Source organism: Necator americanus, chromosome V (assembly GCF_031761385.1).
Source record: "Necator americanus strain Aroian chromosome V, whole genome shotgun sequence".
Taxonomy (NCBI): domain Eukaryota; kingdom Metazoa; phylum Nematoda; class Chromadorea; order Rhabditida; family Ancylostomatidae; genus Necator; species Necator americanus.
Genome location: NC_087375.1, coordinates 13,715,898 through 13,734,941, shown reverse-complemented (window position 1 = coordinate 13,734,941; position 19,044 = coordinate 13,715,898). Strand labels below are relative to the sequence as shown.

The following is a 19,044-nucleotide window of genomic DNA, read 5'->3' as shown; positions in this document are numbered from 1 at the left end:
TTCGAAGAATTCATGTGAAAAAGTAGGTTGAATTTCGAGAACCACAAAAAAGTGGTACTAAGACGTGTGTCTTATTGTGGGAGACCAGAAGACGTATATTTAAAGCGCAGCGTAGGTTGTCTTCAGCAGATCCGTCACGGTCTACCGGATTAACATAAATCGGCTATGGACGTAATATTGTTTTGATCGCCTAGCCTGACTCATGTATCCGCTGTCGAGCCTCGCTTACGCGGAGGCACAATCATCCTTATTGTTTTCTCTCATTACATCTTCTTTTTTTATTATTTGTTTATTATGGGTATGCTTATCGTCTTGTTTACGGGTTCACGAGAAACTAGTTCCGGCAGCTACATATATTCATCCGAATCTGCGCTCTTATAATGACGCTTTGGCTGCTCATCCATCGATCACCTGGATGATCTACACTCTCGCTTCGTTCCCATCGCGAAATAATAAGAAGAAATCGGTATAATGAGCAGCATTCCATATTTACATATATTTATATATCATATTTAATATTTGCCAGCGATTGCCGGTAGTCGCTACGCTTCAAAATTCACGTATCCGGTAAGCACAATCTCTAAAAAGGACAAGTTCTAACCCTCTAGTGGCTCTCCGCTGTGCACTTTACTGGTTTCGCTAATGGTAGTCGCCGTCTACTAATATATAATGTATGTATTAGTATTGTAATAAAAATAAATACTAGCACAGCAATACATATTAATATGTATTCAATATTTTACTGGATAATTTTCTCTTTTTATTGCCTTTAATTTTCCATGAAATTACACTCAAAGTTCCGAGTCACGAAGCTATATTCGAGGTGGTCATGCGACAATATTTTATTGCAGCAAAACCTCTTTCAGTCTTCACTATTTATTTGATACAGCAAGTGGAAACGTCAACTTTTTCAACATTTCCTCTTCCTTTGTTTGAATCAATATTTTTCGAATATCTTGTGATTCTTATTTGCATCTCAAGTCTGCTTTCTCTCTTTTTTTATCCTTTTTCTATTTGTTCAGCACATAATTGTTCGATGAATGCTTTTCTGAAACTTCCATTATTCGTGTTTTCTGCTGTTGTTTTGGTTAAAAAGAAAGAGAACAGCTACTTAATCGTAAAATTTATTTACAGGTATCATGCAGCACCTATATTTCGCGGCAGTTGTTACGTTCTCAATGATTGTTTCCAAGTAAGTCACTGAATCGCGACATCTAATACATTAGCAAAGAAACATATAAAGAGTACATTCAGGAAGAGAGATGAAAAACCAAAAAATTTATGTTCTTCCAAAACAAAGGCAGAAGAAATAGATATTTCCATTTGAAAAGAAGTATTGAAAAAAGAAACGAAATCGCGGCAGTGCGAGAAGTGGTATATAAGTGGAAAGAAAAAAGAAAAAAGAAGATGAGAGTTGTGGATTGTTTGACTAAGGTAATGTGTTGATCGGGACAGTTAGGACTAAGATTATTAAGATCGGGATTATTGATTGATTATTTGGGTGTTGAGTCTAGAAAGGTACAAAAAAGGCGAACATAATGATAATGAACACAACTACAAATTAATAATAGTATAATACAAGTACAAAAACGATAAATCGGGGATTCAACTTGTACTCAAGTAACCAAAGTAGTAACGTAGTAAAAAAAAGCCAAATAAATAATTAATGTAGTAATATAGGCACGAGGATAATAAACGGATAAAATAGACGAGATCAAAATTGCATTAGGTACATGCGGAAAGGCAGGTGGAGACTAAATCTTAAATTAAAATTAGTGAACATGTGGGTGCCAAAGTGTTTCTGCGTGCGTCCCCTACTCAGCAGTGCGGATACGTTGAGTTCGTCCAATGCAGAGATACGGCAGTCAAATTACAAATTTCTGACTGGACGTCCTGAACTTTCGATGAATTCTAGAAAGAAATTAGAACAAAATTATCGTAAATAAATGGTCGCATCATTAACGAATAAATGTGCGAACGAACTTCCAGATCAGTAGAAAAATGAATTGTGCTTTAGCAAATAATAAATGTGATGTTATAACATCCAGTAATTCAACTATGGTTGTAGTTTTGTCAGATACATAACGAAAAGAGGTAAACGAACCAGAACTATCATTCTTTCAACAAAGTCTCTTACAAGTCTGATTGTTACCTGCACATGGTGACCTTGCTTTCATTAAACGCAATCAGGCGCCTGAGAATAGGCGTCGGGAGTTATATAGCTTGCGAGCTATATAACCTGCACTGTCATAAGGCACAAGTTCCCATACATTGTAAAAAGGTGCTGTCGTGCCCATACCCTGAGAGGTTGAATGAATGCAAAACACGGAATAATTGGCAACAAACATTCATTTCGTAACACTGAACTGCCGGTCGCTGTCAGTTGAAGTCCACTAACCGCGGAGTCCATACTTCTTCCATTTTCTGCATGTGCCCTTTGCTGAATTACAGAAAACACGGATCGGAGGACATCCCGTCATCAGCACCAAAAACTACTCCACTTACTGCGGCGACGCTCATGAAAGGAAAGTAGGAAGCTGCGTAATGGCTGTAATTAACAGTTGCAACAACCTGGTCAATTGGAAGCGCTCATACATATACTTGTGAAAACCCCGTATATTACAAAAAGGACGCATTTTATGATGAACTCAATACGCTAATGTCCAAGATACCAAGTCAGCAGACGGTAATTGCCGGAATCGATGCAAACACAAAGATAGGACTTGAACAACAATCCGACAGCAAATGCGGAAGATGCCGACTCTTAATTGACCCCATTACATTTTGACCAAGAACATCCCTTTCTCAGATATCCGAAAATCTTTAGCTGTTTGGACGTCGTATTCGATTCCAGAAGCCACCCAATTCACCCCGTTTGATGGTACGGTTCCAGAAAAGGAGCCATGGAGTTCAACACCAACCCAAGCTCGACTTGGCAGGCCTGAAAGACGATGGATCCAGGAAGAAGTTTCGCCAACGAGCGTCTATCAATATTCGATCACGGACCAAAAAACAAGGTGGATGACGCTGACTCTTCCACGAAATGTATTCAGAATGCTGCGAAGAAAACGTTCGTTGTCTCGACGCAGAAAGAAGGGAAGTTCGCCTTTCCATCCGCGGAGAATACCCACGTACAATTCTGCATCTGTTGCCCGCACTATTGATGACTTCACCCGGAGAAGCTTCTGGGAAAGAGGTTGCGTAGTGAGCTTAAACGTGATCGTGAGGACGAATGGATGTCAAGAGCGAAGTAGTTTGAGAAGGCTTAAGAGGATGAGAACCCGATAAAACTTTGTACCTAAGGCAATATACCGGTAAGATGAAAAGGTGTTTCCCTTACATAAATACTGCCAACGGAGTCGTTGTTGGAGATGCAACCCCGTACATCCGGAAGGAACATTTCAACACTTGAACCGGCAAAGACCATCGGTCCTTGAACTCCTGCACGCCTAAAGACCGACATCACCGCAGTCAGCGAAGAACCACCGATAAAGTGGGAGGATCAGGTGTGTACCCAAAACATGAGGAATGGAAAATGCGGCAGAGACGATGGACTTGGCGCAGAAACGCTGGAATATCTTCCTCCATCTGGGATTTGCGAGATGACGAAGATCATCCGTTCAGTATTGATTGACGAAAGGATACCTGACTCGTGTGGACATGCTGTCATAGTTCCTTTCCACAAGAAATTACCCATGATGGAACTCAGAAAACACCAAGGAATGTAATGCACAAAATTTTGGAGAGGATCATCCTGCATCATATAATCAAAAGTCGCTAAATCGGTTGGTCGATGACTGACCACGTGTTTATTGCGAGGAGAGTGATCGAAGTGGGGTTGCGTTTTCGAGGCTTCTACAGTCTTCTTAGACTTCGAAGCTGCTTCCGATTTCCCTCATCAAGGCCGTCTTTTCAACGCGCTCTATGTCGATGGAATTAAAAGAAAATTTGAAATAGTTAATCACACGAATATAATAATATACAACTGACTGAATATACAACTATAATATATAATATACAACTGCTGCTGTTCGAATTAGACCATTTGAAGTGGAAACTGGAGTGAGAAAAGGGGCTGTAGCAAGACCCTTTCTGTTTAGCTTCACCGTTGATAACATCATGCAAAGAACAGGTGATCAGTCTCCCACCGAAGTATATTACCACCAACAGCAAGTACTTTGTTCTATTTCGAGTACGTCGATGATGTAGTAATATGCGCTTCGATGAGCATGCAGAAAGCCGCAAACTTTTGGTGACTTTGTATCAGAATAGCTGTAGTCTGCGGAATGACCTGGAAAATGCGAGCAGATCTGGGTCTTCCCGAGAATCTCGAGATGCTGCATGTCTACCCTATCTGCAATTCGTTTTTTCATGATGTAGGGATCGGAAACTTGTGCAGCGCCCCTCGCCGATGGAGAAGCCTCGCTGCGTAGAGAGAAAACTGCTTGTACTACGTTTAGACAATAGTGAGCCATTATGAAGAATTTTACTCGGATGTTAATATGGAGTGTCGGAGGATGACATGTGGAAAACATTGACATCCTACTCAATCTTCTAAGGTAGGGATAGAAAACCTCTTGCGCTTATTTGGTCACGTTTTGAGCAGATCGTCTGATCGGCATGTCCAAATTGTCCTGAGGATGCTCCCAGACTCAAATTGGAAGAAACCTCCTAGTCGTTAAAGAAACTTTTTGCAGGGATTGCGGAAGAAGATTCGAGGAAATTTGGTTTTAGCAAGCACTTCAGTCGAGACGTAACGTTTCGCAGATTATGGAAGAGCGGCGGATGAATAGTCTCTGCCCAAGCTCTAGCTGAAGACATGTTGCTCTATGTAACAATAAGTTTGGACACTTCTGAAGTGAGCATCGAAGAGCTCGAATTGATGAGTAGCCAGAAGAGCAAACATGGAAGAAAAAGAGGTAGAACAAACATCTACACGGAAGGAAGAAAAAAAAAACGCATTGCAAAAAAAGGATTAGAGTGGAAATGGGATGTGATAGCTGAGAGGGTTATAAAATATTTTCCGCTGATTTCTTTGCGGAACAATGAAAGGAATATTTTCGTACTTTTTTCCTAGACGTTGTTTTTCCTTTCTGTGCCACAATTAAATATAAGAAAATCAACTCCCCATTCTCTCATCACTACCATGCAGCAAGCATCCCGAAATGAATCGACGGAGGACACGTGATGATTCCGTATGTGTGACCGATTTCGCCACGAAGGTTGATGGTTGATGGCGTTATTTTGTTCTTGCTGGAGCTTGTTGTGGTGTGTAGGATTGTGTGTGTGTCTCGCCAGGTGATTGAGTCAAAGATGATGTGGTTATTCTCGTAATGCGATTAAAATCTTAGAGTAATTAGGAAAATTATTTTGTCTCACACTTTGTGTCGATATCTCCCCAAGGACTTCCGCTATGAGAGGAGGATTGTGCTAGAGTACACTACTTCCACTTGAGTGCACACATTGAAATTTCATGGATTTCTGCGTCATTGCTGCGTCACCTCGGGAGACAGCTGACGTAGAAAAATCGTAAGAACGGGGAAGTCCCAGCACTTGTTTGTCCCACAATTAGGATAAAAAGGATAAATTCTCTGACGCATCAATCCATTAGGAATGCGCCAACGCTTTTTTTACTTTTTAGGGAATTTAACTTTTTTATGGAATTCGTAACTGAACAATTTATTAATTTATTTATATTAGTCATCAATTAGTTGAATTACGTTGTTCAACTGCATTGTATGAATGGCTGAATTGATTGTGGAAAAGGTTGAAGCATTGTAGAAGAGAAATCTCGTCTGAATTAGAAATTTATTTGGACTAGAAAGGACTATCCTTTTAAAAACTTACTTATCCTAAAATCCCTAGTCAAGTCCGCCTGACAAAATGAGCGCTATCTGTACCATCATCGCTTTCGGTAAACTTCTTAACTTAGCTGCTTTTGTAATAGTGTTTTGTTCTTTAAAATAAAAAAAAAATCACTAGAAACCCATTGTCAAGCAAAAGAAAAAGTCGGAGGTAACAAAACACTATGACAAACAAAAAAAAGCGCTTTTCCGCAAAAAATAAAATTACGAACTCATCTATGGAATTTTAGGGTAATTATCCTGAGACGCGATAACTTCTTGAGGAGCATTCCGACTAAATGTTGGAGCAATTTGAAGAGGTTTCAGAATTACTGAGCTCTTCTTTTACTCTCTCTCTCTCTCTCTTTTTCTCCCTCTCTTTCTCTCTCGTCCTTTTTCTTTCTTGCGAGTTACGTTTGAGTTCATTGTTTTTAAAGAGAAATCAATTGACCACACAACTAACCATTATCCCCATTTTTTTCACATTTTTTTTATTACTTTCGATATTCTCTAACAGAAAACAAGAGAGTTTTGAAAAACACAACAAGGAAGCGTCGTGTATTGTTTGCATTTATTGTTTACTGTTGAATCTGAAACATCCACAACAAACACCAATATTTTACCTAATCACCTCTTACGCAGCGCTTTAGTTCCACATAGCTTATGGAAACTTCTTAGAATTAACAGTAGTTGTAATTATTCATAAAATATGTGCTGACTGTAAATTAATTCTACATGGAATATAGAGAATCAGCTGTTCAAAGCCAGTCTACTCGGAAAAAATACCAGATGGGAAGAATTCTGATTGAAAAACAAAACAACAGCTCATTTATATATCAAGCAAAAGTTGTTAGCGAATTTCGGGGGAAGATCGTCGGAACTTCCGCAGTTCAAAAAGACAACACTGAAAGTTTTTATGGTTGGGAAACTTCTTGCAAATATAATTCCTTAATTAATTATAATTCCGCTTTCTTTATTCCTTTAGTAGTTGCGTTTCGCCTTCCCGTATTTATTTAAGGGTTTTCAGTAGACAGTTAACTTCCTTAGAGAGAAAAATTTGTGTAATTTTATCTATGTTGCGTATATCAACGGTCGTTAAAAAGTTATTTTATCCAGAAGATTGCGTGAAAATAAATTGCGAGGCGAATCAGAAAATTTAATTTAATGCTGGAGTTAGTTCTTAATTGTGCAGGACTGCACTGATGCATATTTCATTTTAGATTTTTTTCTCTCAATTAATTCACTATGTAACGGACAAAAGTTAATCGAAAGTAGAAGTTTCTACTCAAAAAACTCCGAAGTTTATTTTTCAAACAATACCCACCCTCTCGCCTCCTCTGATGCTCTTTTTTCACATTGGAAAAAGAAAGACCTTACTTAGCCGGTTCTTCCTGGTTGGCAAAGGGCTTGACAAGTATATAAATCTTCAATAACGTTCAAATAAAGTTTTTGGAAGCTTGAGTTCCATACTGCAGTTTTTCGCTCAAGATTCAAAGATAATGTCATCCCATGGGGACAGAATTCGCTCCCATTCTTTCGAAATTTTCCACATTTGCTTACTCAGTTAATCGTAAAATTCCTCGTCTTTATGAATTCAACAGAGGAACTGAAATCAAGAAATGCAACTGTAACTTCTCCAGTTGAGAAGCTTAGGCAAGTGAAATGTGCACAATGGAATCAGAATTTTTGTTTAAAAAAAACTGCTTTTTGAATTTCTTTGCTGAAGCTAAATGAAAAAACTGGAAGTTTTTCAAATTAATTAAAAATGTTAACAGCTGTATAATCCTTCGTGGTTTTACTCAAACCAAAAGTTCCTGGATGAGGAAGTCTCACATCCAGAAGCGCGTGAGAAGTAGTAAGAGCTTCTCGTGCACTCGCAGGAACCAGTCTTGTCCAACCATGACCTTTATCAGTGCGAATTCGACAAATATCTGCTACGTTTGCCCTAAAGGCAAGCGCACTGGCTTGTTAGAACGGATGTCCTTCGTGACTCTTGGATCACGTACCTGTTCGTGACCTCAAGGGGTTCTAGATTGGAAACGAACGAGTTGTCGAATCCCAAAGGGACCGGTTATCGTCAATAACTCAATCACTTTATCTTTTTTCCATGAGGAGTTGAGCTACGATATAAATAATATTGTGCGAGGCGTTAAAATAACTGCGTCTCATGGAAACACCCGCGCCTGCAACTCTAAAAGAATGACAGTTTTATCTGTGTATTGCTTCCTCATGTCTCGGCGGGCTCAAATGAAGGGAAGAGTACGGTCCAGTGCCACAGTCAATATGTGCTGACTCAAACAGTTTATTCGTTGAGAGGGTAAAGCGTAAGAGACGTTTGCCTTAGAAAACAAATCGTTGAGCGAAACGTGGCTTGCGACGACCACCGCCTTGATATGACGGGAATGACAGCCATAAATTCAATGGATACGATAGAGAAAACGGGGTACCACAATGTCTAAATGATGTGTACAAAAACAAATGGGCTGAAGTGGATCCTAAGGCGTTACATTTGTGTGCTGAAGGTGTCAGAATGGGAAAATGAGACGAGGTCCACGGATTATCCAATCAGGAGTCGAATTGGGGCGCAGGCGCTTCAGGCGTTGAAATGGACCAAAACAGCTATTAAGGCGTTGAATTGGTGTGATAGGAAGGAATAATAGTGCTGATGCTGCAATTAAGGTAAAAATATGGGATAATCATCTAATCAGTACCTACAGAACGTGGAAAAAAGTCCTATGGCATGAGAACACTAGAAATTACGATGAAAGAGCGTTATTTAACGATAAAATTGGTGATAATATACAAGTCCTCTCTTCTTGGACCTTGGATTTATGATGCGGCATTATGAAATGGATTTATATATATATATATATATTTTATTTTCCCAAGGAGATTTTGGTAAAATGTGGTTTATGTGTGACTTTTCGATAACTTCGATTTTATCAAAGCCCTGGAAATAGCTCGAGGTAATTGATGCTATGTATATCCCATCAATCTCCTCTTCTCTCCTTGCCAACCCTCGATATTGTTCCTATTACGCCACGCACTCCAGACGGACTCCAAACGGGAAGGCAAACTGTCTACTCTCACCGACTAGCGGGCTGGTGAACCACCGCGTTCTTACAGATCGTCAACCAAGGCGAATGAGATCTACGCACTGTGTAGTATCCTTAGGTACTGATGACTGGATAGTGTTAAGAAACTAAGAGGATGTAGGGCAATATTATAGTTTGCACGGTGTTACAAACGAAGTAAAGTCGTTAGTAACGTTTCAGCATCCATGTTTGTTATCCATATATGGAAATCCAGAATGCTTCCAAAGTCTCCCTAACAGATATTTTTTCTCGTGAGCTATTCGTTCCTAGCAGACATTTCTTTCTCGTCCATCATACACTTCACGATATTAGTTCACGAGATAAAAGGATAAAAGGATAAAGTTTCTGGCGTTAATCCATCCGCTTGGGATGAGCCCCCATGTTCACTTCAATTCAGAATCGTTTGAGGTTCACGAACGTGTATCTGGCCTATACAAGGACTTGCGGTGGCTACCCGATACGTCAAGTCAGTGTTTTTATCCCCCCAGACAACTCTGGTACCAGTTCATCGAGCCCGGAGGGATGAAAGGCTTGGTTTGCACTGGGGCAGTGTCGAACCTCTGATCGATTGTAGCCACTTACCGACTGCGTTGCACCGTCCCTTGTTGAAATAACGTAACATTCAATTAATTATGTAATTAGGGGCACATATTATAATCGATTCTTTTGCGTACTGCAACCGTAAGTTTTTCACAACAGACCATTCTTAGCAACGAGAACACGTCTTGTTTCGTTTTCAATTTTTATTTTGTGGTCCCAATTATAATCAATAGCCTATATTATAAATTGTTTAAAATTCGAACACAATAACATTTATCCGCTTAACTTTCACTCTTTCAACTTTTTTGCACTAAGTTCTCTCTACGAAATTAGAGTTAAGAGCTCGATGCTCCTTCATAGTTCTCTTAAATACATAAGGGCAAATGAATGAGGCTCCGCCCTTTTTGTTTTGTTTTTGTTTGTACAAAACTTCCTTTGCACCTCCATTAGTAGACACATTATGGGATCTCCGGAGCAGAGAATCTTTTGTTAATGATTACGGCTAATACTCACGATAAATAAACCTGATTGGATACAATGCTACCCAGGAAGAATTTGTACGCGAGTAAATGCATAATACAGAGGAAATACATGTGCACTTTCTCCACCATTGGAAATATTTATCTAATTAATGGCTAGGTCCCGCAAAGAAGACGTCAGCAAATCAGCAAAAACTAATAAAGTAGAGTAAATAAAATCTTAAAACCCAATTAACGACTATGTAGGTCTGGCAACGACGTCCTACCGCTCCGAGTTCCAGTCAGCAAATTGATAAAAAGATAATGGTGTAATGTGAATGAAATAACAAATAATGCTTGAATAACACGTTTTGAAGAAAATGACGGCAATAATGTCATTTCCATTGCAATTTCCTTCCCCCGGATACCGGATCAGATCGTAATTTAGTGACTTAGTGGATCAAACTTCCCTACTTTACACGATATTAATCAATGAGAAAGAGCTATGCGTATTTTACGCAGTAAAATACAAAAAGCTTTTTCTAGTCCCATAGTTCTCCCCTGCGCAGTAGCCAATTGTATCATTTTCGTAACACATACATGATAGAGATAATTCCAAAATTTTGATGTTGTTTTTTTTTCAAGGAATTCTCGAATTCTTATACTAAGCTGCTTAATTTAAGTCACCCTCGTTATGTCATTTTCCTGCTATCAAATCAAAAACATTCTCACTATTTTCTACTGTCAACTGTGACACAGAAAGGTTATGATAACAGGATTAGGAACAACCAAGGTACCGTACCCAGACCAATCTCATCACATGAATTTTGAGTAGAATTTCAACAATTTCAGACTTCGAGTCTTTTTCGACCTTCCTGGGCAATCGGATCCACTATTCGCACGTTTTGCTGATCTAGTGTCTATCAGAAAATTCTGTACTAAGCACATAACTTACCATATGAATTTCCCATACAAATAACTACTTTTCTTTTGTTTGTTTTTTCCCTTTCATTGAAGAACCGCATTGTAGATGAATATAGTGTAATGATCAAAACTGCCAGTAATGACTTTCTGCTAGGATTCTACAGTTAAAATACTTCAACATGAATGATTGAACGACTGGATGAGTGACTATTTGAATGAATGAATGAATGGGTGTACGAAGAATTTTCTTAAGAATATCACTGATCATCAATTATTTTTGAAATATATACAATCGAAATTGATGTTTCTCCATCTAGTATAGTGAGGTAATCTATGAATTTTTCTCGGAGAACGTCGTAAAAATAATAAAAAAAAACGTTTCCCATGCAATGAGTTGTAGGTATGTAGCCGTGAGAAGTTGTGCAGACGGGATTCCCATAGAGTTTGTGACAGGAGAAATCGCGACTTGTTGTTTCCGAGAGAGTCAAAAATGGAGATCTGTCAAGGGAAGGCGCCTGAGCCTTAGCCTGATTTCTGTACTCTGACGAAATAATTGAGGTTCTTCGTTGGAGACGATGCGAGGTGCGGCTGACTCTCAAGACGAAATCCGCTGCAGTTTTTTTTTCCTTTGCTATAAGAGGCATCGTTTTAGAAAAGAGGAAGAAATGTAAAAAAAAAAATTTGTGCGAGCAACGTGTATGTGATCCTTTAGGAAATTTCATATGTTAAAAATGAAATGAATGAAAAGGAGAAAAATGTAATAATAGATCCTTCAAATTTTTCCCCTTCTTAAATAACAGCTTCATTTGATAAAATTTTGTTTCACTTTTCACCACCTACACAGTTTTCTTAATCTTCTGGGAAATTTTTGACCAAAACAGTTAGACTCTAACGAGATTATTCTTTTATCGCAAAATGAAAACCTCTGTGTACCATTCTTCAATTTGAAAGAAACCAAAACATTTTAAGGCTATATTAAGGCTTAAAAAATGAAATAGATTTATTAGGACTAGCACAAATTTCCAATGCTATGCTTAAATTAAAGTAGAGGCTGAAGAAAATGTGAATAAGTTTATTTGTGAGAGAAACGGAAAGATAGAGAAGGAGAGAAAAGAAGGAGGAAGTTCATAGTTTTCAGCTTATAAGTTTTAAACAAGTAACCTCTTTCACATGGTAAACATAATAAAAGATGCATTGCTTACCTTGATTTTTTCAAATTTAGTGAATGTGCTCTACGCATTGAATCACCTATTTTCTTTTATTCCGACAGTTTCTTAGATATGTAGGTACGACTCGGGAATACAGTTCTATTTGAATTTTTTTCGGAAGATTACGGTCATCACACATTGTCCCAAAATATCCAGATGTGAATCTGATGTGAAAATCCCTGAATGCACATATAATGATATAAAAATATAAAAATAATATGTAAAAAAATGCTTGAAAGGGAAGAAGGTGAATAATGAAAGTGTTCTGTCTATAATTGGTCATGTTCCACGTGTTTAGCTCCTACTTCGATCTGAACCCCAGGGAATTTTCATCCTTGTTTTGACAGCTAAACGCAGATTCCCCTTCCATAATCCTGTAGGGCATATGTCAATCATATGAACATGAACAAATCCTTCTGCGCGAATGTCACACATGTCTACAATTTTTTTGCTCCATTTCCTATTTCTCCAATATGAGGATCAGTTGGTTCATTTAAAACGGCTCCAAACCTCGCGGAAATTTTTCATATGCGCTTCGAAGTGTTCAGTGGTCGCTATTTTTTCTTCTTCTTCCTATTATTAACTCATCTAACAGAATTTATTTACAGTGATATCTTTCAGTAATATTTGAATTTGTGGATCAAAGCTCTCCGTTCGCAACCAGTGATATTAGAAGGGATTATTCTTTTGTTTATTCGCGCGTCACTTATGTTCTGTTTTTCAGCATAATGTTAAATTTCTTAAAAGGATCTCCATCTATGCTCGTTGACATATTCTCGAAAAGAGCAAAACAATCCAGAAGAAAAGATTCTTATCCATGAAAGAAGCATCTAATCTGCACAGCAGATGTCAACTAGAAGAAGGATAGAAAGAAACACTTGATTTTTTTTTCTAAATCGAACAAATATAGAAAGTTTTCTAAAGTTAGAGCACAACAATTATGGTTTTTATTCTCTCACCCATTCTTCTGATTGTTCGCTCCCTCATTCGCTCTATTCTTCCCTCATTCATTCATTCATTCATTCATTCATTCATTCATTCATTCATTCATTCATTCATTCATTCAGACATTCAGACATTCATTCATGATTTCATCCAGACCTACAGACAGTCAGCAGTAAACCCAATGGTCTCTCTTCTCAAGCAATCAATCAGTCTTCTGAAGAAGAATCCCACCTTCTTCACAGAGACCAGCGACCTTCCGTTCATCTTTTCATTCCCTCCTATTAATTCCCCGCTCCGTTGACTCCTCTATTCATGTACCATGCTCTCACGCCTGCATCTATTTATATTTACTCGCCCATCAACTCGCCTATCAGTTCGAACATTCGAATATGTCAGAATTCTACAGCATTTTTCCACGGTTCTCTACTCAAAAACTCCTATGTCCTCCGGCTACACGTGACAATAAACCGTTCGCTCCGCCCACCTCTCGTTCACCACGACCACTCCCCTCTCGTTTTCGAATTAGTGTGTTGGCAGTGTTGCTCCGGACCTTTTCTCTTATCGCACTCAAACACAACTATGCGATCATTGCTTGCCTATATTTTCGCCGCAATCACTGTAATTTACAGTGTCCTACCGTAAGTGTTCAAGTTTACATACGGAGCAGTCAGTCTCAGATAGCAGATACAGGAGAGAAAGAGCAGAAATGAGTACTTGAATGGAACGCGGATGATCGAATTCGATTTCAGTGTGTTGTCTTTTGAGAAGAAGAGCGATATGAGTGAGTTCACGTCAGCTATCAACGGCGCCAGCCGACTTCGATACGGGAAGCGAAACTTTGATTTCGCTTATCCATTAACGTGAGTCTCTTTATTTTATTCCTATATTTCTCCTCAGTACTGTGGATGTAAAGAGGTGCATTCCTAGAAGAGCTTTGGTGTAATTTAGGCCTATAGATGTTAATGAGAGCTTCGATTTCTTGATATTCAAAGGGTGTTTCATGTTCCTTACCGTTCAAATCTACGCCCTGAATTCGCATATCCTGAACCCGCTTTATAATTACTGGGAAGACCTCATCCCTAAAAACTGCTCCCAATCTTCATTGTAGAGGACTCATTGTTGATCCTTAACAATTATCACTGTCAACTCCACATTTTTAACAAATCTCAAACCAGCATAAAAATGAGACCACTACAAAAATATTCATCTATGAAGTGAAAAAAAGGATGTGACTGCAAAAACCAAGAAAATAAAGTGGAAGGGTAGGCTTGTCATTTCCTGAGATAAAATGACCAATATTTTCGTCTTTACTCTCGCTCTTGCTTTCGTCTCAGTGGAATTGCTTTCACGTCCAAAATCTCACATAAACTTCAATTTTTCCAAATGTGAATAACTTCGATTTTCCATTTCATTTTCTCATTACATTTTGATTTTTCAACACTGCTTCACGACTATAATTGCATGAAAAAGCGTAATAAAAACAGTAAAAAGGCAAGAAAATAAAATTAATGTGTTTGATAAACCACCTCGTAAAAGCACTAGCTCAAAAAATTGAAAGTAGTTCTAAAAACGTAGTTATCGAACAGGGCGCTAACACGTTCTGAGTGAAGAGTTTGAAAAAATTGTCCTTCTGATTCGTAAATCGCGAAACGCGTCACATAATAAAATATGATAAATACATTTATTTCTATGATGACCATGATTTTTTTCTTAGGAAGAAATATCTTGATGTATTTTTCAAGAAATTTCAAGAATATTTCAAGCAGCATTTCTATCCATGATGTTGCAGTCCTTTTTAAAAGATTACTTACTCGATGTTTATCCATAGACTATTTTAGTAGGTTTAGAACACTTAGAATCCATACGCGTGCTGTATGAAAACACGTCTCAAACTATTTCAACACTTCTCTCATTCACGCTGTTCCAAAAAGTCTTTCAAGAAGGTTCTGCAAGACATCAGCATAACAAAAAGTGGTCTCTGACGTGGGTTAATCTTTACGCCCGACACCGACTCATTCTCACCGCACCGTACTCTCCAACAAGGAAATTGGACTATTTTTAGTGATGTTTTGGTGTAGATGGATGCTTCCGTGAAGCACCGAACACCGCGCCTGAAGCGATTCTACGCAACTAATTTTTCTCGTCTTCATAAGATGTTATTCCGTGTGTTGTGAAGCATACGATGAAGCGTATCGGAAGCGAGAAACTCAACACCACAGCAATTCAGAACGTTTTCACATCCGACGGGGATGTTTTTCTGCTTATGATTTCTGGAGAACCCTTAATGAGTTTATTTTGCAATTAATTCCTTATGCGCACGAAAAGGTTAATTGCCCCATTCAATTTTCAAATTTTCTTGATCTCATTTCGAGGATACGGTTTCATGACTGCTAGGTCTCAATGTTCCCAGGTATTTAGCCTGCAACAAATCTACTTTCAGTACAGAAAAGAAAACTTATGAGCAAATTAGCCTATATATGAGAATCGATGAAGTAGTGGGGCAATCACAAAGAACAGGTGGAATTCCCCACTGCTAAGGTATTCAACTAGATTCCGGCTCAGCAATAAACACTGCAAAAAGGAGCCTTGTTTATTTATTCACTTATCACGGTGTTATTAATGGTGTGCCAAAAATTGTGACAAATACAAACTCATGCAGTGAACACATTGTGAAAAAAAGCAGAAAAAAGAATACAATGAGCAGGGATCAGCCCCGTTTACGTTCCGGCGAGATGATTTAGTACTCAAATCGATCCACGCTCACGAAGTTAGGTGTCTCAGAGCTAAGGAGTTGTATAGCTTCAACGGAGAAATCTGGAATAAAATCCAATAAGGCAAAGCCAAATTGAACATCACATTCTACAGTAACTTGAAGAACTGTCGTGTTTAGGTTTTAAAAATATCGTAACTGCTATTACCAGAGACTGCGAACCTTGCGGATCTCAAGCTCTACGAACATACAGAGTAAATGCTGAATTACCATCAGTACCACCTCTATTTCATCCTGATTGAAATCAACAACTAGTCACTAAAATTTAGAGAACAATTTGTTTTCTTTTTTCGTTCTTACAAGAACTATCTACTAAAGGAATTTGTTTTGAAATAACGAGACTTTAACTAACAAAAAACATGTTGGCTGTGTAATTTTCCAAATAGTGTCAGGATCGTTTATTTATATTTCTCCAACATAATACTCGCTAATTGTTAGTTTAAAGAGAGCACGTAGTTGAACATTCTGCATCCGAAGCTGTTGGAAATAGGGGAACTTTTGCGAAAACAGGATGATAATTCGAGCTTTAGCAATCAAAACTGTATAACAACTTGGGAAATTGCCAATAAATTCCTCAGGAATGTCGTGACCGTATCGCCCAGTCATAATCGTATCGCAAACCTGTTGCGTGCAACACAAGTCTCCCTCTCCACCTTTCCATGTCTAGCGCATGGTGTCCCTCTGCTTATGCTCCTCTAATCTGCCGGTGACAACCGATGAACGTTCTTCTGAACGGATATTGGCAACATTTCCGAACGAAAACCATTTCCTGGAAGTTTCAAAACAAAAGTGCAAGAACTTTAAGCTATTTTAGTGATTGTTCAACGCTTTTTCTCTATGGCTGCATACTTTCAACCTGAGGAATGATTTGCTATTAAGTTCCTCCTCTTATTCGGTTCCTTCACTTTTTTAAATGTATTTTATTCAGTGCGCTTCGCGACCCAGCGGACTTTGAAGACCCCTACATTTAGTGAGTTTTCTCAAGAATACGTACCTTGTTTCTTTGGTGAACCTTCCGACTGAATTTCTTTTTTTAGTGACAAACGCGCTCCTCTCACCAACAAATTGATTCAATCTTTGAACGGTGCAGAACGTTTAAGGTCAGTTTCGCTCTACAATTTCACTACGGAAAATGGTCCAGGTGATCTTTGTCATTCGTTGCAAAGAAATCGTGGAGAAATTATTTTTTAGCGCAGCGAAAATCACCTGCTCATGGAAGACTAGTAAATAGCATTTGAGTACGCGCTTCAAATACAAGTTGTATTGCAACAACTTGTTGATGATGTAGGACCTACTTATATGTTTATGAAAGAAATTACGAATATTTCTACAATAGGATACTGTAAAACGGTGTTCTTTTTCGTCTAAGAGCTCATAACCTCATTGGACCAGACTTTTTTTCAAGAATCAAAACATGATGTTTGCTTGATTGCCTTATAAAATGGAAAGGGATGGTTTCCCTATAATTATTCCTTCTCACGTCACAGGATTAAATATTTACTGAATGAAAGAAAACGACGCGAAAGAGACCAGTTTAGTCTCATTTCTCCTATTTCAACTCTACAAACTACACCAAATGTCCGTTTTGCTGGAGCATTTTTTGAGGAAAAACTTAAGGCTGAAATTTTCCCGAACGTTTTATAGTTAGTGGTGATAGAAAAGCTTCCCACGTAAAGGGTTAGGAGACGCATCTACGGACAAGCGGATAAGACCCACTTCTGTAGATCGAGTCAACTAAGATTTCTGGATTTCTCACCCTAACCTTATTTATTTCGTATGTGCATTAAGTAAGCAACCATTGAAGAAATACTAACTTTTCCGTGATGTTTCCCTCATTTTTCTTTCTTCCAGGTTTGGACGGAAGTGATCGATCGGGTGTGGTGATGCATCTTTATTTGTGATTGTAATAGCCTTCTAGATCTCCATACTACAACTACTCCTTCCATCAAATTATCTTCTTCTGTAATCCATGCGAATTGTCGGGTCTAGTGATGATCTCGACATTTTATTACGCTTGGATCATAGACGTGTGTGTTGCTCGTCGGAAACAAAATAAGATATTGTTGATAACTGTTCATTTCACTGTGTTTGCTGAGAATTTTCACAATACTGTAACGCTGATGGAGATTGCTTACAAAAAAAACTGTGTAATTCTAAAAAGCATTAAGCAATGTTAGAATTCGTAGAAAAACTCCAAGCATTGAGATTTCATTGTATTGATCCAAGCATCCTCGAATCAACACTGAACAATCAGTGCTAAGAGCCCGATGCTCCTAATCGATACGACGTAAAAGAATCACAGTGAGGAAGTCGTTAAGGAACGTTAAAAAAATCCTGTGGGGGAATTTGTGGACAAGGATCTATATTAATCAATCGCACAAGTCCACAGTGCACAGTTCACATTGCATGCACGTAAGAGTTTGGAGTCAAGAGCTTTTCTCTTTAGCAACCACGACCCGGTTCACTTTGAGTCTCTGTCGTAACCGACGTATTCAGTATCAGTGTTCCACGATCGTGAACGCAAATGCGCGATCATTCGAACCAACATTTTCATCCGGAAATATCCATTCGGAGGAGCGGCGTGGTCGGTCAGAGGTTCCACTGTGTCTGCACGATTGATCGATGGTTCGAAACTTCTCTCGTGCAGACCAAGCCTTTCATCCCTCCGAAGTCGATAAATTGGTGTCACAATTGTCTGAGAAGCTACACATACTGACGAGACACATCGGCTAGCCACCGCAAGTCATTCTATAAGCTAGACACGCGTTCGTAAATCTCAAACGATTCTGAATTAAAGTGAACGGAGTGGTTCATCCCCATAAGGATTAACGCCACACACTTAATCATTCATCGTTTGACTAGGGACACCAACCTACGCACTGTCTACCGTACGCTTACAAGCAGCATCACTGTCCGTTTAACCTGTAGGTCAAAAGCTAGAATAATAATCGTTCCACACAAAAAAGGCGTCTCATCCTCTCTGGAGTGCAGTCAAGAAAAAAAATAACACCTGACCATGTCTCTTAAGCATTCTGAAAGCAGTACTGAATGGAGCACCGCTTCTTGTTCTTTCTTGAATACAAAAATCATTACGGATTTGAAATTTTAAAAAGCACCTCGAGAAATTGTGGAAGTGTTCACCCTCTAGTTAAATCCTCATCCATAACTTTGGAGTTGAAAATCACTTAACAGACATTTACATGCACTTTTTAGCTTTCAACAAATTTGTTCAACAAAAGAAGTAAAAGTCAAAAAAGATTA

General features: G+C 38.6%; 1 protein-coding gene across 2 annotated transcripts; it reads left to right on the top strand.

Moving 5' to 3' along the window:
* Nucleotides 1-1,139: 1,139 nt before the first annotated feature.
* On the top strand, nt 1,140-17,650 carry RB195_013792 (uncharacterized protein; the record flags this gene model as incomplete). Of its 2 annotated transcripts, none has more annotated exons than XM_013448416.2 (5): nt 1,140-1,192; nt 13,763-13,873; nt 16,712-16,753; nt 16,821-16,883; nt 17,635-17,650. In XM_013448416.2, the coding sequence occupies 5 exons, from the start codon at nt 1,140-1,142 to the stop codon at nt 17,648-17,650; spliced, it is 285 nt and encodes a 94-aa protein (XP_013303870.2). The 2 variants fall into 2 exon arrangements, with proteins under 2 accessions (XP_013303870.2, XP_064059664.1); XM_064203783.1 differs by lacking the exon at nt 1,140-1,192 and adding an exon at nt 13,593-13,651.
* Nucleotides 17,651-19,044: the final 1,394 nt, after the last annotated feature.